Here is a 25,818-nt window from a genome sequence, read left to right as displayed (position 1 = left end):
AAAAACAAAAAAATATGGTCACGGCTTTGAATGATTCCATACTTCTAGCCGTTGATGTAATGTAAGCTACACCCGAAAACTGCTGGCATTGAATTAGGTTTATAAACTGATGTGGAGAAAGTAGACGGATTTTTTTTCTGCTCTGTCTCATATAAATGCTAGAACTTGGAGTCATCTAATGAAATGGATGGGTGACAGGAGATTGAGGATTCAAATAGACAAGGGTGGGCGATTTCCAGGAGTTGGAGGGCTGCATTACTCCTCCCCCAGGACCCACCAAGGGCCACACCCCTGCCCCACCAGCAAAATTGCTGCATCGGAAGCAGCAATCTTGTTTTCAAACTCCTGGGAGGCGTCTGGGATCCCTGACATAGATCAATTATTTATTTATTTATTTAAAACATTTGTGTCCCACCCAAAATCATTAAGATCTCAGGGCGCCGTACACATAACATCAATTTAAGCAGTAAAAAACAATAAATAATTTAAACACCTAAAAAGATATTAAGCCATTAAGCAAGTTAATACCAATTAAAAACTAAAACAATTAAACAGTTAAAATAGTGTGCTACTTTAGGGAATGTATTTAGCCCTCAAAGGCTTTGGTAAAAAGCCATGTTTTTACTTGGCGCCAAAATGAGACCAATGTCTGCACTCATCAGGCCTCCAAGGGGAGGGCATTCCACAACCAGGGTGCCACAGCAGAGAAGGCCCTCTGCCATGTCCCACCATAGTGTATATCTCGCACTGGTGAGATGCAGAGGAGGGCCCCTCCAACAGTCCTCAGGCAGGCATATATAGGGAGAGGCGCTCCCTCAAATATCGAGGTCCCAAGCCACTTAGAGCTTTAAATGTCATCACCAAAATCTTGAATTCTGACCAGAAGCGTATTGGCAGCCAGTACAATTCCTTTAAAACTGGTGTTATATGATTTTTATATGATCTTCCAGTCAGCAGTCTAGCTGCAACTTCCGAGTCGTCTTCAAGGGCAGCCCCACGTAAAATGCCTTGCAGTAGTCTAATCAGGAAGCTGCCAGTGAATGTACTACTGTGGCTAGGTTATCCCTGTCCAGGAAAGGCCATAGCTGGAGGATCAGCTGAAGCTGGCCTCAAGTACTCCGGGCCACGGGGTCCACCTGGGGCTCCAGTGACAGGGATGGATCTAGGAGTACTCCCAAGCTACGCACCTGCTCCTTCAGGGGCAGTGCAACCCCATCCAGGACAGGTTGCTTACCCAGTTCCCGGACTCAGGAATCACCAATCCACAGAGCTTCTGTCTTGTCAGGGTTTAGCTTCCGTTTATTGGCCCTCATCCAGCCCATTATAGCCTCCAGGCACTAGTCCAGCACCTTCACTGCCTCAGCTGACTCCGACGACAAGGAGAAATAGAGCTGAGTATCCTCAGCGTACTGGTGACACCCCACCCCAAAACTCCTAATGACCTCTCCCAATGGCTTCATATCGATGTTGAACAGCACGGGGGATAGAATAGAACCCTGCGGCACCCCACAGCTTAATAGCCATGGGGTAGAACAGGAATCCCCCAGTACCACTCTCTGGAGTCAGCCCTGCAGGTGGGAGCGGAACCACTGTAGCACCATGCCCCCAACTCCCATCCTGCAGAGCTGATCCAGCAAGACACCACGATCAGTGGTGTCATAAGCTGCTGGGAGACCCAGGAAGATCAGCAGGGTGGCACTCCCCCCGTCTTTCACCCGGAGTAGGTCGTCAGTCGGAGCATCCAAGGCCATTTCAGTGCCATACCTTGGCCTGAAACCAGACTGAAATGGGTCCAGATAATCAGTTTCCTCCAAGAACATCTGAAGCTGCCCAGCCACCACACACACGCTCAAGCACCTTGCCCAAATTTATTTATTTATTTATTTCTATACCGCCCAATAGCCAAAGCTCTCTGGGCGGTTCACAAAAATTAAAACCAAACAACACACAATAAAACAATTTAAAATATATAGAACATTAAAACCACAATATAACAATACAACCACAATAAAACCTAGCAGCAGTGCAGGAGTTTAAAATACAAATTTTTAAAACAGCAAAGCTAAAAGTTTAGAAAGCTAAAATGCTAAAATGCCTGGGAAAATAAAAAGGTCTTCACCTGGTGCCGAAAAGAATACAATGTAGGTGCCAGGCGAACCTCACTAGGGAGCTCGTTCCAGAGCCAGGGTGCCACAGCAGAAAAAGCCCTCCTCCTAGTAGCCACCCGCCTCACTTCCTTTGGCAGGGGCTCACGGAGGAGGGCCGCTGACGATGATCTTAAGGTCCGGGCAGGCACATATGGGAGTAGGCGATCCTTCAGATCACCTGGCCCCAAGCCGTTAAGGGCTTTAAATGTTAATACCAGCACTTTGAATCGGGCCCAGAAATGGACTGGCAGCCAGTGCAGCTGAAAAAGTACTGGCATAATATGAGCTCGCAGGCCAGTCCCTGTTAACACTCTTGCTGCCCTATTTTGGACCAGCTGAAGTTTCCGGACCGTTTTCAAAGGCAGCCCCACATATAACGCATTGCAGTAATCCAGACGAGAAGTTATCAGAGCATGGATAACTGTAGCTAGGCTATCTCTGTCCAGATAAGGGCGTAATTGGTATACCAGCCTAAGCTGATAAAAAGTGCTCTGTGCCACTGAGTTCACCTGTGCCTCAAGTGACAGTTCTGGATCCAAGAGCACCCCCAAACTAGAAACCTGATCCTTTAGGGGGAGTGCAACCCCCTCCAGAACAGGTTGAATATCACCTAGCCGGGCAGACGAACCACCCACTAACAGTACCTCCGTCTTGTCTGGATTGAGTTTCAGTTTATTGGCCCTCATCCAGTCCATTACCGTGCCCAGGCCCTGATTCAGAACAGCCACTGCCTCACCTGGGTTTGATGAGAAAGAGAAGTAGAGCTGGGTGTCATCCGCATATTGATGGCATCTCAGCCCACACCTGCGGATAACCTCCCCCAGCGGTTTCATGTAGATGTTAAACAGCATAGGGGATAAAATAGAGCCCTGTGGAACCCCATGGCACAGAGCAATAATTCCCCAGAACCACCTTCTGGAATCAGCCATCCAAGTAGGAGCGGAACCACTGCAGTGCAGTGCCTCCAACTCCCAACCCAGACAACCTATCCAGAAGGATACCACTGTCGATGGTATCGAAAGCCGCTGAGAGGTCCAGGAGAATCAACAGGGTCACACTCCCCCTGTCCCTCTCCCAGCAGAGGTCAGCCCACAGGGCGACCAAGGCAGTTTCCATTCCAAAACCAGGCCTGAAGCCAGATTGAAATGGATGTAGATAATCCATTTCATTCAACAATGCCTGGAGCTGTCCTGCAACCACCCGCTCAAGCACCTTGCCCAGGAAGGGGATATTGGCCACTGGCCTATAATTGTTAACATCCTCTGGGTCCAGGTTAGGCTTTTTCAGGAGTGGTCTAATTACCGCCTCTTTTAAAGCGGCAGGCACCACGCCCTCTCTCAAGGAGGAATTTACAACCTCCTGGACCCAGCCAGACATCCCCTCCTTGTTTGATTTAATAAGCCATGAAGGGCAAGGGTCAAGCACACAAGTGGTCGATTGGACTTGGCCAAGCACCTTGTCTGCGTCCTCAGGCCTCAGTAACTGAAACTCATCCAATAAAACTGGACCAGACGGTGCTCTGAACGCCTCTACCAATCGAACTGCATTAATCGTGGTGTCCAATTCATGACGAATCTGAGCGACTTTATCTTCAAAGTGCCGTGCAAACTCGTCACAGCGTGCCACCGAGGGTTCCACTGTCTCTCGCCCTGGCCCAGAATGTAACAGGCTGCGAACCACTCGGAAAATCTCCGCTGGATGACACTGAGAAGATGCAATGCTGGTGGAAAAGAACTGTCTCTTTTCCACCCTCACCTCCACAGAGTAGGCTCGATAGTGGGCTCTTACCTGTGTTCGGTCAGACTCAGCACGAGTTTTCCTCCACCTGCGTTCTAGCCGTCTCCCCTCTTGCTTCATTGCCCTCAGCTCAGGTGTATACCAAGGAGCTGGCCGGGCTCTGCTCAGAGGGAGAGGGCGCTTGGGCGCGATCGTGTCAACCGCCCGAGTCATCTCTGCATTCCACAGAGCGACCAGAGGAGCACCAGCCATGTTGTTGTTGTTCAGTCGTTCAGTCGTGTCCGACTCTTCGTGACCCCATGGACCATAGCACGCCAGGCCTTCCTGTCCTGCGCTCTCTCCCGGAGCGTGCTCAAGTTCATATTCATTGCATCGGTGATGCTATCTAGCCATCTCATCCTCTGCCGTCCCCTTCTCCTTTTGCCTTCAGTCTTTCCCAGCATCAGGGTCTTTTCCAGGGAGTTTTCTCTTCGCATTAGGTGGCCAAAATATTGGAGCTTCAGCTTCAGTATCTGTCCTTCCAATGAGCACTCAGGGTTGATTTCCTTTAGGATGGACTGATTTGACCTCCTTGCAGTCCAGGGGACTCGTAAGAGTCTTCTCCAGCACCACAGTTCGAAAGCATCAATTCTTCGGCGCTCAGCCTTCCTTATAGTCCAGCTCTCACAGCCATACATTACTACTGGGAAAACCATAGCTTTGATTAGACGGACCTTTGTCGGCAAGGTGATGTCTCTGCTTCTTACTATGCTGTCTAGGTTTGCCATAGCTTTCCTCCCAAGGAGCAAGCGTCTTTTAATTTCATGGCTACAGTCACCGTCTGCGGTGATCTTGGAGCCCAAGAAAGTAAAATCTGTCACTGCTACCATTTCTTCCCCTTCTATATGCCAGGAAGTGATGGGGCCAGATGCCATGATCTTAGTTTTTTTAATGTTGAGTTTCAAACCAGCTTTTGCACTCTCCTCTTTCACCCTCAACAAGAGGCTCTTGAGATCCTCTTCGCTTTCTGCCATTAGGGTGGTATCGTCTGCATATCGGAGGTTGTTGATAATTCTCCCAGCAATCTTAATTCCGACCTCTGATTCATCCAACCCGGCATTTCTCATGATGTGCTCTGCATATAAGTTAAATAAGCAGGGTGACAATATGCAGCCTTGTCGTACTCCTTTCCCAATTTTGAACCAATCGGTTGTTCCATGTCTGGTTCTGACTGTTGCTTCTTGACCCTCGTACAGGTTTCTCAGGAGACAGGTAAGGTGGTCTGGTACTCCCATCACTTTAAGAATTTGCCACAGTTTGTTGTGATCCACACAATCAAAGGCTTTAGCGTAGTCAATGAAGCAGAAATAGACGTTTTTCTGGAATTCTCTTGCTTTCTCCATGATCCAGCGAATGTTGGCGATTTGATCTCTAGTTCCTCTGCCTCTTCTAAACCCAGCTTGCACTTCCGGTAGTTCTCGGTTCGCATACTGCTGAAGCCTAGCTTGTAGGATTTTGAGCATCACCTTGCTGGCATGTGAAATGAGCGCAATTGTGCGGTAGTTTGAACACTCTTTGGCGTTGCCCTTCTTTGGAATTGGAATGTAAACTGACCTTTTCCAGTCTTGTGGCCACTGTTGAGTGTTCCAGTGCACCAGCCATACCAGCAGGAAAATCCCCCAGAGCCCTCTGGAATCCATCAGAATCCATTAATTTCCAGGGGCAGACCATTTTAATAGGTCCCCCACCCTTGCAGAGGGGAAGGCTGCCAGGAGTCTAAACCTCAGCGGGAAGTGATCTGTCCATGACAAAGGGACAGATGTTAATTCCTCCACTTTCAGATCACCATCCTCCTGCCCAGTCGAAAAAACCAGATCAAGGAGAAAACCAGATCAAGCGTGTGTCCTTTTATATGCGTTTGGCCTGACATGTTGGGACAGCCCCATGGTTGTCATGGCGACCATGAAGTCCTGAGCCGCCCCGGATACAGGGCCTCAGCATGGAAGTTGAGATCCCCCAGGACCATCATCCTAGGGGTCCTCAACACCAAGTCCGAGACCACCTCCGTCAGCTCAGGCAGGGAGTCTGATGGGCAGTGGGGTGGGCGGTACACCAACAGAATCCCTAATCTGTCCCGGGTACCCAACACAAGGTACAAACACTCAAGATCTGCAGTCGAATGAGCAGGAAGCCTGGTGAGGGAGACTGAATTCCTATAGACCACGGCAACCCCCCCTCCCCGACCCTCAAGTCGGTGTTGGTGCTGCACCAAGTACCCAGGAGGGCACAGCTGGGAGAGAGTGGCCCCTCCCAGTTCCCCCACGCAGGTCTCAGTAATACATGCCAGGTCAGCCCCCTCATCCACAATCAAATCATGGATGAGGGAGATTTTATTTTGGGCCGACCTGGCATGCAGCAGCAGCACCACCAGACCCAAGGGCAGACTGGTAAGGCTGCCAGGAACCATCAGGTTGGGGGAAGAACCAGAAGAGGGGACAGCTGTAAGGTGTCTAGCCCCTCTTCTCCTCAGCTGGCCTGTTAATCCCGCAGTGCCATACCTCCCCCTGCCCGTGACCACAATTATAGTGGCACCTCCCCGACCCCCTGAGTTGCCCAATAGTCCTCCCAGGCACATATTAAAATGTTAGGGTATAAAATGTTCAACAGTATAAAAGAATACAAAAGATAAAAGAGATAAAAGAGAACAGCAGCTAAGAAGGAGCAGATAAAATTCACGTTTGCCCCTTTCTCCCTGGTCTTTAAAGCTGCTGCCCTCTGCTGCTGCTATCTGTGGCTGCTGGTGTCTCTGGAGAGGCAGGTGGGTGGGTCTTCAGGCGCTGTTCCGTGCTGCCTCTGGCAGCCCCGCCTTAAGTACCTGCTTGGCGGGGGCAGAAGCAGGCTCAGGATCCACCTGGTGCAGCTGGCTGGTCCTCCTTCCCACAGGCTCCTTCCCAAAGGAAGCAGAATGTATGGAATTCTCAGTCACAGGTTGTGGCGTAGATGGCGCTGAAGGGGTTAAACAAATGTAGAGGCTAGAGCAATGACTCATGAGGGCCCTCGCTCATGTTTAGGCATCCTGCCATTGAATACCAAGTTGTTTGCTGCAAACAGAGAAAGTCCATAGCAGGGTAGACAACCCAGCGCCCCCCAGATGTTTGGGACTACAACTCCCATCAGCCCCAGCCAGCATGGCCAATGACTGGTGTCATGGGAGTTGTCATCCAACACATCTGGAGTGTGCTGGATTGTCTATGGACTAAATGGGCCTTCGGTCCCACTTCCGAATCTCCCTTCTCACATGAATTCATGAAGTGGCATTTGACAGGCCTCTCCTTTGTTTCAGGCCTCTTATCTTCAGTACGGGGATTAAACTGACCTCCATTATGGGGTTGTTGTAAAGATTACAAGAGAACACCTTGTGAAGCGCTTTCACCTCTCTAACCTTTTTGGACCCATGGGCACATTTGGGAATTTGAAAATCTGCTGTGGGCACCACCACAAAATGCCTAATCAGTACATCGCCTGGCACATCCATGGATCGCATTTGGGATATAGGCTTTGCATATTTGTACAGCCTTTTTTCGGAAATCAGTAATGCAACTATAACCCCGTAGTAACCTATGGCTGCGAGAGCTGGACCATAAGGAAGGTTGAGCGAAGGAAGATAGATGCTTTTGAACTGTGGTGCTGGAGGAAAATTCTGAGAGTGCCTTGGACTGCAAGAAGATCAGACCAGTCCATGCTCCAGGAAATAAAGCCAGACTGCTCACTCGAGGGAATGATATTAAGGGCCAAACTGAAGTACTTTGGCCACACAGTGAGAAGACAGGACACCTTAGAGAAGATGCTGATGCTAGGGAAAGTGGACGGCAAAAGGAAGAGGGGCCGACCAAGGGCAAGTTGGATGGATGATATTTTGGAGGTGACGGACTTGACCTTGGGGGAGTTGGGGGTGGCAGTGGCTGACAGGATGCTCTGGCGTGGGCTGGTCCATGAAGTCACGAAGAGTCGGAAGCGACTGAGCTAATAAACAACAACAATGCAACTATGTATGCATGATAAACTGTTGGAACTGCTAATCTATTGTTTTGAACTTTATATGAAATATGTTTATATTAAAATTTGTTACATATTTGTTAGATATTTTTTATATATACATAATTTTCCCTAAACCTTTTGTTTTGTTGTTAACTATGATATTCATTTATTTCATTTCTATACCGCCCAATAGCCAAAGCTCTCTGGGCGGTTCACAAAAATTAAAACCACAAGGTGCAAAATAAAACAATATAAAATATGAAAGCCTAAAACCACAATATAATAGTGTTGTTGCTGTTGTTGTTGTTCAGTCGTTCAGTCGTGTCCGACTCTTCGTGACCCCATGGACCATAGCACGCCAGGCCTTCCTGTCCTGCGCTCTCTCCCGGAGCGTGCTCAAGTTCATATTCATTGCATCCGTGATGCTATCTAGCCATCTCATCCTCTGCCGTCCCCTTCTCCTTTTGCCTTCAGTCTTTCCCAGCATCAGGGTCTTTTCCAGAGAGTTTTCTCTTCGCATTAGGTGGCCAAAATATTGGAGCTTCAGCTTCAGTATCTGTCCTTCCAATGAGCACTCAGGGTTGATTTCCTTTAGGATGGACTGATTTGACCTCCTTGCAGTTCAGGGCACTCGTAAGAGTCTTCTCCAGCACCACAGTTCGAAAGCATCAGTTCTTCGGCGCTCAGCCTTCCTTATAGTCCAGCTCTCACAGCCATACGTTGCTAGTGGGAAAACCATAGCTTTGATTATACGAATCTTTGTTGGCAAGGTGATGTCTCTGCTTCTTACTATGCTGTCTAGGTTTGCCATAGCTTTCCTCCCAAGGAGCAAGCGTCTTTTAATTTCATGGCTACAGTCACCATCTGCAGTGATCTTGGGAGCCCAAGAAAGTAAAATCTGTCACTGCTTCCATTTCTTCCCCTTCTGTATGCCAGGAAGTGATGGGGCCAGATGCCATGATCTTCGTTTTTTTAATGTTGAGTTTCAAACCAGCTTTTGCACTCTCCTCTTTCACCCTCAACAAGAGGCTCTTTAGATCCTCTTCGCTTTCTGCCATTAGGGTGGTATCGTCTGCATATCGGAGGTTGTTGATAATTCTCCCAGCAATCTTAATTCCGACCTGTGATTCATCCAACCCGGCATTTCTCATGATGTACTCTGCATATAAGTTAAATAAGCAGGGTGACAATATGCAGCCTTGTCGTACTCAATATAACAGTATAACCAGAATAAAACCTAGCAGCAATGCACAGATTTAAAATATGTATTTAAAAAAACAAAGCTAAAAGACTAGGAAGCTAAAATACTGGGAAAATAAAAAGGTCTTCACCTGGCACTGAAAGGAGTACAGCGTAGGTGCCAGGTGAACATCTCTAGGGAGCTCATTCCACAACTGGGCTGCTCCAGCAGAAAAGGCCCTCTTCCTTTTCTTAGTGATAGTGATATCACTATCATTATTACTGTGATTGTACTAATTATGGAAACCAGCATTGGACACACGGTTCCGTATCCTGAAAATACTGTATTTTTTGGTTAATGTTGTGGTGTGTTGCTGGTTCTTTAACCCTCATGACTGCAAAAAAAAAGGCCAACAGTTGAAAGGCAAAGGACAACAAACTCTGAGAAGCCAGTGAGTCTGGGCAGGGCAGGGATCAAAACATTGCATTACCCTCTGCCTACACTCTGTTGCTAGAAAAAGCAAATGAATTTTCCGCAACATTCTCTTTGCTTTGTAGCATTCAAACAGTTTACAGAATGTGGCTTTCCCTTGGTTACCTGGGCACAGAATTTTTGCTTTGAATTTACACTGCATCACTGGGGAGCAGGAGCGGAGCTCAGTGGGAGATCACACGCTTTGCAGGCAGAAGGTTCAAGGTTCCTCTCCAGTTACAAGGTTCTTGTAGGAGGTGATGTACCAATGACACAATCTGTTTGCGAGCCAAGAGGTCAGCGTGCACCTCCAATGAAAGGCTCCAGTTTCACAACAGAATGCTCCCTACTTGCTCAAAATTCACACACCAGACATAGATTCCATCACCCATTTCAATAAAACTTTATTATTTAACATCGATTTCACACGCACACAATAAAAGACATAGAGAGAAACAGTCTGAGTATTTTCTAGATACAAATAAAGTGCAAAAGGGGTTGAGAGCATCTAGTAGGCACAGCAGCTGGGGAGGCAAACTTGCTTTTATAAACTGTGTGTATGTAGGGGGTGGCAGAGGGGAGACTTTTCCACCATTCTTCAAACAGGAAATGCAAAAAAAGGAGTAAAGACTCATCAGTGCTACTAGGATTAGGGAAGGAAGTCATAAGTGGGAAAGAAATCATAACAACAAGCCAATCCCTAAATGCTGCCTCTCGGTCATGCTCTAGTGTTTTACATATTATTACGTAACAGGCACAGGTTCACTGACAGAGCTGGTCCACCTGGACTAACAGGCAGTGTAGGAAGTCCTGCCCTAACCAGTATGGAAGACAGGAACTGCAACCCCTAGAAACAGTTCAAACTGAAGATGGTGGCCAAGATTCCAGGTCTCAAGGTGAGATATCTGCAGACCAGAGAGCGGCTAAGACAGGATCGGAGCAGGACACTGTTTCTACAGCAGGAGGGGGAGGAGGAGAAGAGAGCAGCTGAAGAGCAAAGATTTGTTCCATCTGTGAGGTGGAGAACAGGAAAGACACAGACATCATCTCTCCAGCGGAGACTCCTAACAGCCTGAAATACACTTTTGATCTGACCAGGCTCCCCCCAGCCCTTCAAATCAATTTCTACTGCCATTACACAACATCTCTCTGTCCCAATCTACAGTACTGCTCATCTTGCACCTTAATTACCCATAATACCATTCTATTCTGACTTCTGCCTACCCATCATGCATTTCTGCTGTGGTTCCCAACCACCACCCAGAGTAATCTCTTCCCCAGAACCACCACCCGCCCATAACTTGCTACTATTCCACCTACCCATCATGCATTTCACACCACCCTGAGAATCCGATTACTTATAAAATGACAAAATACATACAGCTGTCAACGATTCCCAGCCATCACCCAAATTACACATTCTCTCCACGACCACAAATTACCACCCACACTGCACTTCTATCCCGATTCCCAGGCACTGTGTACAGCAGGGGTGTTGAACCACTTTCAACCTGGGGGCCGAATTCAATTTCAGAAAAGCTCTTGGGGGCCACATTCCAGTAGTGGGTGGGACCACAGGCAAAGGGGGTGGGCCCGAAGTACCAGCATATTTGAGCTTCAAGCTCTTACTGCTGGTAACCAAGCCTTAGGAGAGGTATTTCAACCATTTAGAATGGGGGGAAACTGCACAAAAGCCAGAAAACCACCAGATGTTTAGTGATTGGGGGAAAAGCTGGTGCAGCCATTTGGGGAACCCCAGTGGGCCAGACTGGGACAATCTGACCCCTGCGTTGCCGATTCTGCATTGCTGACATACGATATAACCCAGCTTCGTGCTTCTCTCCCCTCGTCCATCGTTCCATTTGTCCTGAATCCTGTCAATCCATAATGCATCTCTTTCCAATATTCTCCCCATGACATTTCTATGTTCCCACCATCACCGACTCATAGTCTCTGCCCTTACCCTGCACCTCGGCCTCCCAAAGCACACCTATCCCAGCTACTGACACCCTCACACCACGCACTTCTGTCACCGCAGCAGTGGCCTCCCAGGCCACACCGAATTGCTCATCCTTCCTAACCCACATTGCACCTCTGCCTTACCAAGACCTGATCCATCCTACCTGGATGATGATGAGCTTGCTGTCCATGCTGTCATTCTCTCCCAGCTCCTCTCCTACACAGAGAGTAACCTGGTGCTCTGGCTGAGGAACGAGGCCCTGTCGGCACTGCTCCAGCGCTGCGGGCAAAACACACACGGGGTGTGGAGAAGGGTCAGTACTAAGACAGCCAATTAAATGGATTAAACGAGGGGTGCAGAACCCCAGGCACAGAGGCTAAATCCAGCCAACCAGGGTTCCACAGAAGGCCACATCCCTTCCCCTTTCTGCCAGCCACCAATCGTTTGGTAGTCCCCTGACTTTTGCAAGTCCCCCACCCCTCCAGAAAATGGAAATGCCTCTCCTAAGGCTAAGTTACTGAGAGTAAGAGCTTTAAACTAAAATATGCAGGTATGTTTAGCATTTTGGCTCACACCTATTGCCTTTGGCCCCTCCCACCACCGGGGGACCCCGAGAGCTTCCTGGAAATGGAATTTGGCCCTTGGACTGAAAGAGGTCCTGCACCCCTGGATTGAGCCATCTAAAGCAGCCGTCCCAACCTGGTGCCCTCCAGATGCATTCTCTGGACTCCCATAACGGCCGGGAATTATGGGAGTTGGGGGCCAACACATCTGGAGGGCACCAGATCAGGGAATGCAGGTCTAAAGCAAACTGCAGCAGGGCTGACACAAAACCTTCCACCACCTGAGCCAGGACGACACACCGTCACTGCCGCCAGGGAGGTGGGGGAGAGGAGCACGAGCTGCCACAGGGGGCGGGGGGCGATCTCCAAGGCCACCTCCTTGCCAGTGCCTCGCTCTCACAAAGGACCCCGCAGAGCACAGGGGTGTAGCAGCAGCCGCTGCCCACCCTACACCTCACTCTGAGCGCTCCCACGAGCCACTGCGTAGGGCCCAGCCTCAGCGCAGCGGCAGACTCTGCCGTTTACAGAGTCTCATCGGAAGCAGTCTGGAAGGCTTTGGAGCCCAGTTCAGTATCAAGAGGCCCGGGGCTGAAGCATTTGGCCATGCCTCGTTATTCACGCAATGGCGAGAGGAAAGGGGGCTGGTTTGGGCCTAGTCAGGCTGTGGAATGTAGGAAGAAATGTGAGCATCTCTCTGTCCATTTTCTCAGAGAAATTAGCAGAAGGGGAGTGCGTTTCTCCATCCAGATGCTAGTGGTCGACCCTGAATGTCATGCCTTTAGTTAAGACAGCAGTCAGCCTCTCCATGAAAAACTGGCGGGGGGGGGGGGGTCAGTGGGGCCGCACAGGTTGATACGTCAACTCAAGAGGCCAGAATAGAAACACCCTGTTTGCCATAGGCTTCATTTATGGGCTAAGATCCCCTGCCAATTAGATCATTAGGACGTGTGTGACTGCAGCCCCACCTTTGCTTTTAAGTTGATGCCCAGATTGGGAGCCCTTTACTGGGAACGTCGTCTTTAATGTCCATCTTTTATTGTCCATTGTATACTGCTTGTAACCGTCCATGTTCGAGACTTCCCTCCATCTGAGCTGTGAGAAACACTTCTCGCACAGACTTGGTTTGTTTCACCTGCAATGTCTTTCCTTGAAACCTGAATGGTCTGTTTGATCTGTGAATCATTAAAAACCTGCCATGGAAGGTATTGCGATACTTTTCAGAGACCTCGAATTCTTGTTTGCTATGGATTATGTATCTTCATCATCGACAGCCCAGAGTGCCTGGTGGCTTGGACTGATCCTGACTCTTGGACTTTTCTATGTCTGGACCCATGTAACATGGAGATACATGGGGGTTGGACTTGATGGCCTTGTAGGCCCCTTCTAACCCTACTATTCTATGATAACAAGGTGGAAGCTATGGTTGTTGAAATCTCTGTGTGTGTGGGATTACTCTGGATTCTTGAACCTATGTCTTGACGCTTGGATGTGACAGACCTGGGCCTCTGTAGCTCAGAGGTTGCAGCAAAGATTTCAAGGTTGGACTAAATCTCTGCATGTGTGGATTTATTTAGGGTGTGTTCCTAGAACCTTTGTCTTTGATTGCCTAGGTTGGTTTACACCAGGCATAATTCGAACCCCTGGCCCTGTATTCTGAATCGTAGAGATTGTAACGGGGGAACCAAGCTGTATGGATCTCTGACACGGTTATAGCTATTAGCTTTTGACTGTTCTTTGAATTACATAATGAGCTGATAGCTAATTGCCATCAGCTATATGATTTCTGGAGAGTTGCAACCATTAAGCTTATGCTGTGAAAGCTAAGAAGCTCGTCTATGAAACCTCATTAATGTTCTCCATTGTTGTTGGGGTTGGGGGTGGGGATATTAGTTTGCCAGGATTTGTTTGTTTCAGGGGATGGGCTTAGTGTGTTCCCAGTCAGGAAGAAATGCTGTTATTATGCTGCTCCCGCAAGCTGCACCAAAAAACAGTTGAGCAGAGCACCCAGCCTCGATTAGACCAAGAATCCAAAAACCTGCACCATAGGTAATATAGGTTGTTTGGGGAAAGCGTCCTTAGAGGATGGCCTCACCTGATTTAAATGTCCTGGTGCTGAATAGCTGAAGATAAGTGTTAGGCTCCAGTTTGCCATGGGGTTGGGATACCTGGGGTCCCCACCAAGAGACAGTGGCTTTGGCCCGGCACTGGACGAATATCCCTTCCTGGTTACTGGCAGCCATCACGCCTCTTTCCAGATCCTTCAGCAAACACCAAATGGCCTCCTTCTCTTGAGGGTCCTCCGTTCTGATCGGGTGCGGCAGCACCACACGGGTCATGCTATTAGTCGGTGCGCCTGGTGGGGCAGCGACGGACGTGATTAGGAACTCACCCTCCGGGAGCCAGATTCTCTGGATCTCCTCACCTCTGTAGGAGATGGTGAGCCGAATGGAGAAGTTGCCTATGAACACGGAACAAAAAGATCATCCCCTTGCCACTCAGGGGCTCTGCACATGCTTGGATGTATAAAAACGTCAGCAAGCATTGATACAGCAGCAGTCAGGCCGCAGAGGTTTCCCTCATCAGGGCCCAGAAAAAGCAACCATGGCAGAAAAATCCCTGCCACAAAAGCAAGTGCGAGCAGTAACCCATTCCGGGATAACTTCCACCACCCAAGAAAGGTATTGCAAACAATAACATACGCTCTGCATGGACACCCATTCTCTGTTTCCTGTGGACAAGCCTTCCCCAAATGGGCTTGCCTACAGATGTGTTGGACCACAACCTCCATCATCCATGCTGGCTGGGGATGGCAGGAGTTGCAGTCCATCACATTTGGAGGGCGCCCGATTGGGGAAGGCTGCTCAGAGGAAGACACCTGCTCTGTGATCTCACCTGTTCCCACGGCAACAATGGAGATAGGATCGGGCTTCAACTGGAGAACCACCTCTTTCACATCAGGCGCTGGTGTGGTGAAGGAGAGAATGGTCAGGACAAGAGAAAATTGGAGCTTCTCTGCATGGCAAAGACAACCTTTCCGAAAACTGTATACAAATCTTCCCCCTGACCTGCCAGAGATTTCCCTGATATGGGAACAGATGGGGAATGGATGAGGATTAGCCCCTAGTGACAAATAATTCTATGCTTAATTTGGGGCAGGAATCAACCCCAGAGTCTGTTTTGGGGTTTGGATCAAGCACAGTAATAATAAGGAAGAAGGTACCTATAAGCGTGTGCAGAATGCATTTCACACACCATTAAATAACCACACACCCCCACACACCTGAAATTAGGTGTTAAGACAGCAACGCAGATACGAAGCACCTTAGAAATGAACCACTTTGGACTATAATCCATTCTCTACTCCAATGAACCACCCACTTCCAAAGAAGTATTCAATCATAACTTGTGATGTGACAGTTCCTGCCCTCCCCTCTCTACCCCTCTCCAATTAATTTGCAAAACGACAAGGGGAGGGAGGGAATGCAGAAGCCAATCTGGAAGGCCCCCCCACCCCAGAACTCCTGTCAACTGACCACAGGTGGACAAGGTGGAACCAGGATGTGGTGGTGATGCAAAAAAGCAGAAAGGCTACACTGCACATGCTCAGAGGCACCAACCGGAGAAGAAAAAGTAAATGCAAGAAAAGCCCCATATCCTATTGCTGCCCCAGGGAGCCCGTTTGCACTTGCACCTCCTGCCCCAAACCAGACTGGTTTTCTTTGGTTTGCTAAACATTTGACCCGCTTCTATTTCTACTCTAGCAGATGGAGGAGTTTAAGCGAGGCCTACGCCCGATCTCCCTAAACATCTGTTTACGTTAACATTTGCCAAGTCGGACCATTCTCTTGCACGGTGCTTCTGCCTACCATAGCAAGGGGAAGCCCTTCCTCCCTAGACAGCAGAGCGGGAGAGAACTCTGGGAAAGCATCCTGCCGCTGCTCTAAACACAGGCCTCTTAATGGGGAAAACAAGAGGAGGTTCCCCCTTGCACACAGAAGCGTCCACATGGACGGTGCAGAAATAGGACACTTTGCTTCTGTGTAACCCCCTCAAGAACCTCTAATGCAGCCAAGGCTACCCTAAAGCCACATGCCTTTGCTCACGCAAACACAGCCACAACTTACAGGGAAAGGTAAATTCCCCCACCTGTTCCACCGGGCTGAGGGCTGGATTCTCCATTCTGGTAAGCTGAAGGGTCAAATGTGTTTGGAGTGTGGCTAGCCAAGGCCTCTGAACCACAGCTCTCTTCCTGCAGTGGAAGAAGGAGAGATTAAAGTGGGTTTTCACAAGGACTCTGCTCAGAATGTCACTTTGCTGTTGTGCATCGCTGTCCTGTCCTCCGTACATCCGTTTTGCACACACACACACACACACACACATGCACCTCTAATATTGCAATCAAAACTGCTCAAAGCCCAAAATTCAGCACAGTGATGGGTGGCAACACTCAAGCTTCCTCCCTCACTTGATACACTGAATTTTAAGGCTCCAACTGGAGATGGGCAATATCACCCCACCCATGGCCTAATTTTGAAAGCCCGTGGCAGGCAAACTGTTCAGACCTCTGGCATAATAATTGGCCATGCTGGCTGGGGCTTATGGGAGCCGCAGTCCAAAACCTCTGGAGAGCCCCAGGTTGCTTATCCCTGCTCCAGATGCTGCACTGATCAAAACACAAGAAAATACAACCTAAATGTAATTAAACATTGACCCAAACCCAAATTTTAATCAACTAAAAATTATTTGATTGGCAAATGCCTCTAATGGCATTTGCCCAGTTCTGCCCATGAACCTATAACCTCCCCAGCTGCATCACTCACACACAAGTATTTGGCCCAGATCAAATGGTAGAAAAAATTGTGCCGCTTTAACAGAGTACAAGGTTTTGCACAAGAAAAGGGGGGAAAGGAGGCAGAACACATATGACAACAGAACAGCCACGGCCGTGCAGGCTGGGCTCCCCTCCTAGCACAGACCTCAGCGCCTTTAAGCAACCTTTTCGAGGGCCTGATTCTTCTCATTACTGGCACTCACCCTTTTCAGGACGGAAAGGGAGCCTTGTGGCTCAAGGATGCTGCTGCTGCTGCCACTCTTTTTCTGCGAGGACCGTTCCACCTTCACCTTTCGACTCCTCTGGCATTTAGATTGGTCCCCTTGGAAGAAAATGAGGTGGAGGTGTGGGGAGGGGCCGAGAGGATATTAAGCAGAATTGGGGCTGTGTGTACTCCTCTGCACCAAGCCAAATTCCCTCCCAAGGGAAGCCAGATTCTGCCCCGTGAATAAATTGAGCAAACCGACATCTGTTTAGTCACGCTGCATAACTTATTAAGAACATAAGAAGAGCCATGCTGGATGAGACCAAGGGTCCATCTGGTCTGCCATTCAGTTCACACTGTGGCCAACCAGCTGTCAATCAGGAGCCCACAAGCAAGGCATGAGCACAACCGCACTCTCCCACCCATGTTCCCCAGCAACTGGGGTACATAGGCTCACTGCCTCTGGTACTGGAGGTAGCACACAGCCATCAAGATTAGTAGCCATGGATAGCCATTTCCTCCAGGAATTTGTCCAACCCACTTTTAAAGCCATCCAAACTGGCGGCCATCACTACTTCCTGTGGTAGCAAATTCCACAGTTTAACTATGTGCTGTGTGAAGAAGCCCTTCCTTTGATCTGTCCTGAATCTCCCACCCATCAGTTTCATAGGATGACCCCTTTGGGTTCTAGTATTTTGAGAGAGGGAGAAAAATGTCTCCCTATCCACTTTCTTCACACCAGGCATAATTTTGTAGACCTCTGTCATGTTTCCCCTGACCCTCCTTTTTCTAAGCTAAACAATCCCAGCTGTTGTATGCTTCTCTCATAGGCGAGATGCTCCAGCCCCTGGATCATTTGAGCTGCCCTTTTATGCACCTTTTCCAGCTCTACCATATCTTTTTTTAGCTGTGGTGACCAAAACTGGACACAGTATTCCAAGTGTGGTTGCACCACAGATTTGTATAGGGGCAGTATGATGTTGGCAGTTTTATTCTCAATCCTTTTCTTGGGTGGTGGGGGGTGGCAGGCAGGGAAATAGGCCAGCTTCCTCACCAAAACTACAAACCCCAGAACTCTTTGGCGGAAAGCCCCGACAGTTAAACTGGTATAAAGCCAATCCATCTGCAGCACATACAACATGACCGGAGATGCCTGGAAGACAGGGCTGACCCCTACGGTGCAGACTCTAGAGTCAGAATGGTGTGGTGCTTAGAGCAGCCTTTCCCAAACCTGGCACCTTCCACATGGTTTGGACTACAATCACCATCATCCACAGCCAGCACTACAACCACCACCATCCACAGCCAGCCAGCAGCTGGCTGGGGATGGAGGGAATTGGAGTCCAACACGTCTGGAGGGCGCCGGTTTGGGGAAGGCTGTCCTACAGGAACCAGAGCCAACAGGGACTGTCTGAAGTGGGCACAAAGATTTCAAGGGGTGAAAAAATTGAGATCCGTTCGCTCACCCACATGCTGCTCAGACAGCGGCACCAGGCGGTACACCTTGTAGGGCTCTGCGATATCCAGCCGGGAGCGCTCTGGCATCTCCTTGAACTCAGGGCTCTTGCTCAAAGCGCAACGGATGCGCGTCTTCCAAGCAGCAGGGTCCAGGGGCTCCCCCGGCTGGTACTTTCCCTTAAAGATGGCCCAGGCCTGAAAAAAGAAAGCGTCGGAGCTGATCGAAATTGTTACAACTGAACCAGCATCTCAGTTCTCACTTCAGACTGAGAATGCTACTCCGCAGCATGGCCTTCTCTCTTCCCGATGTGATAATTTCTGCGTGTGGGTATCCCCGCCCCGCCGGAGAAGGATTCATAGAATCATAGAATAGTAGGGTTGGAAGGGGCCTACAAGACCATCAAGTCCAACCCCCTGCTCAGTGCAGGAATCCTGGTTAAAGCATCCCTGACAGATGGCTGTCCAGCTTCACCTTGAATGCCTCCAGTGTGGGAGAGCTCCCTAGGCCATTGGTTCCATTGTCGTCTTGCTCTAACAGTCAGGAAGTTTCTCCTGATGTTCAGCCGGAATCTGGCTGATTCCATCATGGAGTCATTCCATCATGTCTGCCCTCACCTGCAGTCGAAAACCCTACAAGGCCAGACACAGGTTTACCCGGGAGAACTTGGCCCAAGTCATGGATCTCTAATCACGACCCAGCAGGCTGGCGAAACAAGAGAGGCTGAGCCTCTTGCTGTGCCGTTGGCCTGCCGCAATTTCCAACTGGCAGGTCCTTCACAGGCCATGATCCTATGACCCTAACGCTGCCCCACTCCTGTGGTTCCAACACAGTGTCGTCCGCACACAACACTGCAGGAACGCTACCTTGAAGAACCCGGCGTCCTCGTCGTGGCGGAATTCCTGCTTCCCGGCGTGTTTCCACGGGATGCGGAACATTGTCTTGGCCAGCGGGTCGTCCCAGACCAGCCCGGGAAACTTCCCGCTCTCCACTTGCTCCACGGTCCACTGACGAAGCTTCCGGGTGTTACGCAAACGATGCCGGGACGTCGCCATCCTCGGCGGGGAGAGAGTTCAGCCAAAGAGAAGAACCTGCTGGCCAGCCTGTGAGGAGAGGTGGGGCATTTAGGCAGAAACAAAGGGCCCAATTTTAAGTTTGTGGCTGCACTTAGGACGTTTGTTTTAAAAAATAACAGCCACTCAGGGGAGGGTGACAATAAGGGCCACCGTGTGGGGGGAAGGCTTTAATTCTCCTGCTCCAACAAGGTTCCAAAGAAAATCTCCCCCCAGCTATTATCTGTTAGGGTAGGGAAGCTGATCACTTTGAGGTGCAATTGTGGTGTGCGCATGAGAGGTCCTGGTTGCTCCACCGCAATGGCACTGCTATGACCCTCCACCAAATGTTAAATGCAATCAGACACTTAGTATCGTGCGTGCTTTGGCCCTAAGGAAAGTTTGAAATACAGTTAGAAACCAGCAGCTCCTCACAAACACGTGAGAAGCCGTCAGGAAGGACACTGTTAGCGACGGGCCTGTTTCACAGCTAAAGACGTCTCCGTTGATTGTCTGGCCTCTGCAGGGGCGGGGAACCTCTTTCACTCCGAGGGCCGCATTCCAGAGGTGGGTGGGGCCAAAGGCAGCAGGCTCAAAATACCAAAAACACCAGCATGTTTTAGCTTACAGAACTTCTTGCCTGTAAATACCTTTTAGGAGAGACATTTTAACTTTTTAGAACAGGGGGAAAATTGCACAAAAGCTGGGAAACTGCCAAGCGGTTGGTAGCTGGGGGGAAGGGAAAGGGGGCAGGACTAAGGGGGCCATCTGCAGAATCCCAGAGGGCCAGATAGGGGCTTCCGGAGGGCCAGATTTGGTCCCCTCCCTTTGGCGGTGGAGGGGTTGTCTGAGGTGACAAACCGGCGTTCACCCTAAACAGCATCATCTTCAACACAGATCCCCCAGCTGGGACCCGGGCTGCCCCTGGGGGTGAGTTGCCAAAGGATTCTGGGAAAGAGAATGTTTGCAGTCTCAAGCCCCACGTCTTGAACACAGAATTCTGGGTAATGTGGCATATTGTTCGAGACAAGTCACTTGTCATAGGGCCTGAGGTTCAACCAGTGATGCGGGAAGGAAAATTTTCCAGCGCTTTATTCTTCTGCAGAAAAATTCCCATTTCATAAGTTCATCAGTAAAAATGAACGTATGCCGATTGCAAAGGCAAACGTGGCAGTTTCAACGCCGTAGTGTTTTCCAGGTGATTTTGTAACAGTATCCTAGGATGGAAAAATATCTTGGAACAACCTTCCAAAACTTTGCTCATTGTTACCCACACTGATTAATCAGCTGGAGGAGGCGGGGGGGTGTGTGATTTATAATAAGTAATTAAAGCTTCAGATGGTTAATTACACTGGTTAAGCAGTTGAAGCCTGCTGCTTTATTCACCTTTTTTAACCCCAGCACTTTACAAGCCAAACACAGCAGCAAAATGGCCACTGTGGTTCACTAGCCAGAATAATTGCATTGGGGGAAGCCTCATCTCAGCACGATGAGCAGATCTAAAGCTGACTCTTACCAACTGCAGATTCAGGAGGTGCTAGAAAAGAGGTGGGGGAATAGAACTCTTATCTGATCTGAGAATGAACGCTGGTAAGAGGCCACACTGAAAGACACAGACCTCCACTGGGGGTCAACACTTCAAAGACAAGGAAATTTGAATTAAGACAAAAATTCTTCCTTGAAGATCATACTCTTTAGGGAAAACGGCAATGACAATAACAGCTTGTTTACAGCAAGCAAAGACTCTTCTGATTCTTGGCTACGATCATGTGTGAATGTTTGGATACTATCTTGTGAATGAGTTTGGGCCCTGTAAAAGTTTTAAGGGGCTGGCTGGCTCTCCAGAGATCCAGTGTGGGGAGTCGTGGACTCCGGCTGTCCCTGGGGAGTATTTACACTGTGCCTCCACCTACTCTCAGTCTGTCTACTGGTAAACAAATGTAACAATACCATGCTTTAATCTGAACGATTTCAAATAAATAATGCTATTGTTAGTAACAACAATGGCACAGCCTGATCCTTTGCACAGCTTCGGCACATTGATTGCAACGAAGCTAGGGCTGCAAGCCAGTACAGAACCAGGCAGAACTCTACAGGAACTCTCCAAGGTCCTGACTGATTCTGCTCCGCACCTCGGAGAGCTCCTGTAGAGTTCTGACGGAAACCCGGATTCACCGCCCCACTGACATCGGGGCCACCAGCCTCCCCTGACAGCACTAAATCCCCTCGGATGTGCCATGCACCCCCCCTTTCCTCCCCGACCGCACAGATGGGATTATTAACTGCAATTCTTATAATTCTGCTTCCGCTTCAATCCTGCCAGCCATTTTTTTAAGTTGCTGTTTGAAGCTACGAAGATCGAGGGGAAACAGCGCAGAAAGAAGAACTGAATAAATGAAGAAAAGTTGGTTGAATCATGAAGAGGTGGAGGGGGGATATAGCAGCCTGCCCGAACCTAGCGCCGCTCAGATGTGTTGGATGGAACGCCTATCATCCCCAGCTGGCATGGGCCCTGCTGGCTGGGGACGATGGGAGTTGCAGTCCAACACCTCCGGGGGGGCCCAGGTTGAGGAAGGCCCCATGAGAGAGCGAGCGAGAAACAAACAAACAAACAAGGGGGCGGGGGAAGCCGCTCCGGCTAAAACGGCCACGGAGCGCTGCAACACCTGCAGGGCGGTGTTGCAACAGGAACGGGGAAGCCCTCCGGGTGCAACAGAACTCTGGGGTCGTTCTCGTTGCAGCACACCCGCCCCGCTCCCAAGCCGCCCCGCTGGCTCGGGCGAAGGCGGCTGCGACCCACTCCTACCGGAGAGGAAGCCCCGCCGAGGTCCACGGCGCTTGCTCCCGAGGAAGCCTCTCAGAGGCGCGGGCTGCCCGTCGGGGCAAGACTTGGCGAGGAGGGAGGGGGGCAGACCTGCAGCAGCGATGCCGTCGCCCCTCTTGCGCTTCCTTCCCCGCCGCCGCGCTCCGCCTGCAGCGCCCCGCCAGCGGGCTCTGCCGGCCGGGGCGCTCGCCCTGCTGGGCCGCCCCGCACAGCGCCCCTCCTCCCGGCGCCCGCCCGGCCGCGCCCATTTCTCCGGCCCTTCGCTCCCTTTCCAAGAAATCACGTGGCGCGCTCGGGCGCTTGCCCTCCAGGGGGCAGCGGAGAGCAAGCGCCGGCGCGCCCGCGGGCGACGGCGCGTAACTGAACGAGCAGAGGCAACAGCTGTAATATCAGTGTTATGGCTATCAGTGATTTCGCAGCTGCATCGGGACACCGGTGTTTGGGTTTTATTTTATTCACAGGTCCCGGGGCTGGCCTGCAAAAAACAACAACAGCCGGAACTCCTCCACTGTATCTCTAGTGTGAGCCCCGCGAAAGGGAGCGTGGGATGGGGAAGCACTTTGCACATGCTTGGAGAAGCCTTTGCTCCTCTCATGTGTTGCAAGGGCTGAGCGAAAATGGGTTCTTGGGCTGCTGAGCCCTGCATGGTGGTGATGATGATTCCATAGTTTGTTTGTTTATTAAATAAATAATGTTGTGTAAGAACATTGGTGTTTGCCTTATTTTATTAAGAGATACCGGGGCTTGCCTGCAAAAAACATAACATGAAACACTCTCCACCACGTCCAGACTCAATTATATGGGTCCCTCAGAGGTGCGTCTGCGAGGGGAGAGGAACACTTTGCACGTCCTTAGAGAAACTTTTGTCAAATGTTGCTGGGGCTAAGCAGCTCCAAAAACAGGCTATTGGGCTGCTGGGCCCTGGCTAAAATGAAGCCCCAAATGTTTCCTGACCAGGATGGATGCTCCACAAATCTTTATGAGAAGCTATCAAAGTGGGGGTGCGGGGTGAATTTGAGGCTTCCTGTTCCCTCCTGCCCAGTTTTGAGTCCTAATACAATTCAAAATCCAGATGCTCTCCCATGCAGTACTGCTAGTACCATTACTATGGGTTACTATAGTCAGGGCCAGAAATATTGGAATGAGGATAACTGTTTTGGCAGTTGGCCTCTGTACACCACCACACTGAAGTTGAAAGGAAACACACCCAGATGGGAGCGAAGTCAGGACTTCCAGCTGTAATTCAAGGGGCTTGACAAAAGTGGGGCACTAACCATTCAGGAAGGACAGCCAGTGGCATACACACACACACATCATTGGTGGCTCATAAGTAATGGAACAAGCCAACATCATTTCAAACTTAAGGGTCGCCTTCAATACCCGGATGAAAATCCTTTGCACTCAATGACTGCCTGAAGTCTGGAACCCATGGACATGACCAAATGCTGAGTTTCCTCCCTCGAGATGCTTTGCCAGGCCTTTACTGCAGCTGCCTTCAGCTGCTGCTTGTTTGTGGGTCTTTCTGCCTTCAGTCTTGTCTTCAGGAAGTGAAAAGCATGCTCTGTTGGGTTGAGATCAGGTGACTGACTTGGCCATTGAAGAACATCCCACTTCTTTGCCTGGAGAAACTCTTGGGTAGCTTTTGCTGTATGCTTTGGGTCATTATCCATCTGCAATATGAAGCAGCGTCCTATCAGTTTGGCAGCATTCAGCTGAATCTGAGCAGAAAGTATAGCTCTATACACTTCAGAATTCGTCCTGCTGCTTTAATCAGCAGTCAGGTCATCAATAAACACCAGTGACCCGGTTCCATTGGCAGCCATACATGCCCATGCCATAACACTGCCTCCACCACGTTTGACAGATGATGTGGTCTGCTTTGGATCATGAGCTGTTCCTTTCCTTCTCCATACTTTTCTCTTCCCATCATTCAGGTACAAGTTAATCTTGGTTTCATCAGTCCAAAGAATCTTATTCCAGAACTGGGCAGGCTTTTTTAGGTGTGTGCTGGCAAAGGCTAATCTGGCCTGTCTGTTCTTGAGCATCACCAGTGGTTTGCACCTTGTTGTGAAGCCTCTGTATTTACATTCATGAAGCTGTCTCTTGACTGTAGATGTTGACAATGACATGCCTACCTCCTCTAGAGTGTTCTTGACCGGGCTAGATGTTGTGAAGGGTTCCTCTTCACCATGAGCAGCATTCTGCGGTCACCCACTTTAGTTGTCTTCCATGGTCTGCCAGGCCTTTTGCTGTTGCTGAGCTTGCCAGTTAATTCCTTCTTCTTCAGGATGTTCCAAACTGTTGCGTTGGCCACTCCCACTGTTTTTGCTATCTCTCCAATGGGTTTATGTTGTTTCCTCAGCCTATGATGACCTCCTTCACTCTCATGGACACCTCTTTGGACCTCATGTTGGGCTTCCAGTGAACAGCTACCAAATGCAAATGTAACACTCAGAACCACCTCCAGGCCTTTTATCTGCTTGAAGGCCTGGCGTGCTATGGTCCATGGGGTCACGAAGAGTCGGACATGACTTAACAACTGAACAACCACCACCACCCAGGACACAGGACACACCTGGCCGTGCAGCTGCTTGTCAGCCATTCGTTTCATTACTTTTGAGCCACCAATGATGTGTGTGTGTGTGTATGTGTGCGCCACTGGCTGTCCTTCCTGAATGGTTAGTGCCCCACTTTTGTCAAGCCCCTTGAATTACAGCTGAAAGTCCTGACTTCGCTCCCATCTGGGTGAGTTTCCTTTCAACTTCAATGTGGTGGTGTACAGAGGCCAACTGCCAAAACAGTTATCCTTGTTCCAATATTTCTGGCCCTGACTGTATGTCTACTGCCTCAAGTGCCCTTTTGGGTGGCTGGTTGCACAGACTGGGGCTTTTATGCCTTGATCATCTTGACCATCAACTTCGCACATGGTGAAAGTCTGCTTTAGTTTTGCACATCTTACTGCAGTGTCATATATTCTCTTCATTGTAATTTTATGCAGAGTCAACAGCGTTGTACTAGAGCCCACCAGGGTAAAGACCGGAGGCCTCAGCACAACCAATGCTGCAGTTAGGACAGCAGGCAGAAAAGAAAGTTGATTCAAACGGCATTGGCCTATGTTGCCTATTTGATTTCCTCTTTAACCATAGAGTAATTTATTGCAAGATGATGACATCTTGAACACCAAATCAAAAGGGGTAAGTGCTTTGTCCACACAATAAACAAACGAAGTGTTAACTTTGGGAACTTATTGCCTTAGGATACTGTGATGACAGCCTCTAGCATCAACTATCTAGCTCAGCCTTCCCTAGCTTGGTGCGCTCCAGATGGGTTGGATGACAACTGTATGGGATGATGGGTGTTGTAGTCCAACCCATT

The 25,818-nt window shown here is 49.6% G+C and overlaps 1 protein-coding gene across 4 annotated transcripts; it reads right to left on the bottom strand.

Moving 5' to 3' along the window:
* Positions 1-9,939: 9,939 nt before the first annotated feature.
* Positions 9,940-22,647, bottom strand: IRF9 (interferon regulatory factor 9). Of its 4 annotated transcripts, none has more exons than XM_084806548.1 (9): positions 22,426-22,647; positions 19,434-19,670; positions 18,578-18,764; positions 17,110-17,228; positions 16,222-16,324; positions 14,968-15,036; positions 14,168-14,533; positions 11,676-11,791; positions 9,940-10,563 (listed from the first exon to the last, which is right to left on the bottom strand). In XM_084806548.1, the coding sequence occupies exons 2-9, from the start codon at positions 19,620-19,622 to the stop codon at positions 10,444-10,446; spliced, it is 1,269 nt and encodes a 422-aa protein (XP_084662674.1). In that variant the 5' UTR covers positions 19,623-19,670; positions 22,426-22,647; the 3' UTR covers positions 9,940-10,443. The 4 variants fall into 4 exon arrangements, with proteins under 4 accessions (XP_084662674.1, XP_084662676.1, XP_084662675.1 ...); XM_084806550.1 differs by having other exon boundaries at positions 9,940-10,505; XM_084806549.1 differs by having other exon boundaries at positions 22,534-22,647.
* Between the last annotated feature and the right edge of the window lie 3,171 nt (positions 22,648-25,818).

This window comes from Heloderma suspectum, chromosome 6 (assembly GCF_057233095.1).
Source record: "Heloderma suspectum isolate Gila_16-S chromosome 6, 16-S_ref, whole genome shotgun sequence".
In the NCBI taxonomy this organism is placed as follows: Eukaryota; Metazoa; Chordata; class Lepidosauria; order Squamata; family Helodermatidae; genus Heloderma; species Heloderma suspectum.
Note: the sequence above shows the minus strand (reverse complement) of the source record. Positions and strands in the feature narration are given on the sequence as shown.

Excerpts from the sequence above, each read along its gene's own strand:
- IRF9 (XM_084806548.1), bottom strand. The coding sequence starts at position 19,622 with ATGGCGACGTCCCGGCATCGTTTGCGTAACACCCGGAAGCTTCGTCAG. Across the intron at positions 16,325-17,109 it reads CCCTTTCCGTCCTGAAAAGG|GAAGAGAGCTGTGGTTCAGA; the intron begins GTGAGTGCCAGT and ends CTTCCACTGCAG. Across the intron at positions 10,564-11,675 it reads GCAAGCTCATCATCATCCAG|ATGGAACAAATCTTTGCTCT; the intron begins GTAGGATGGATC and ends TCCACCTCACAG.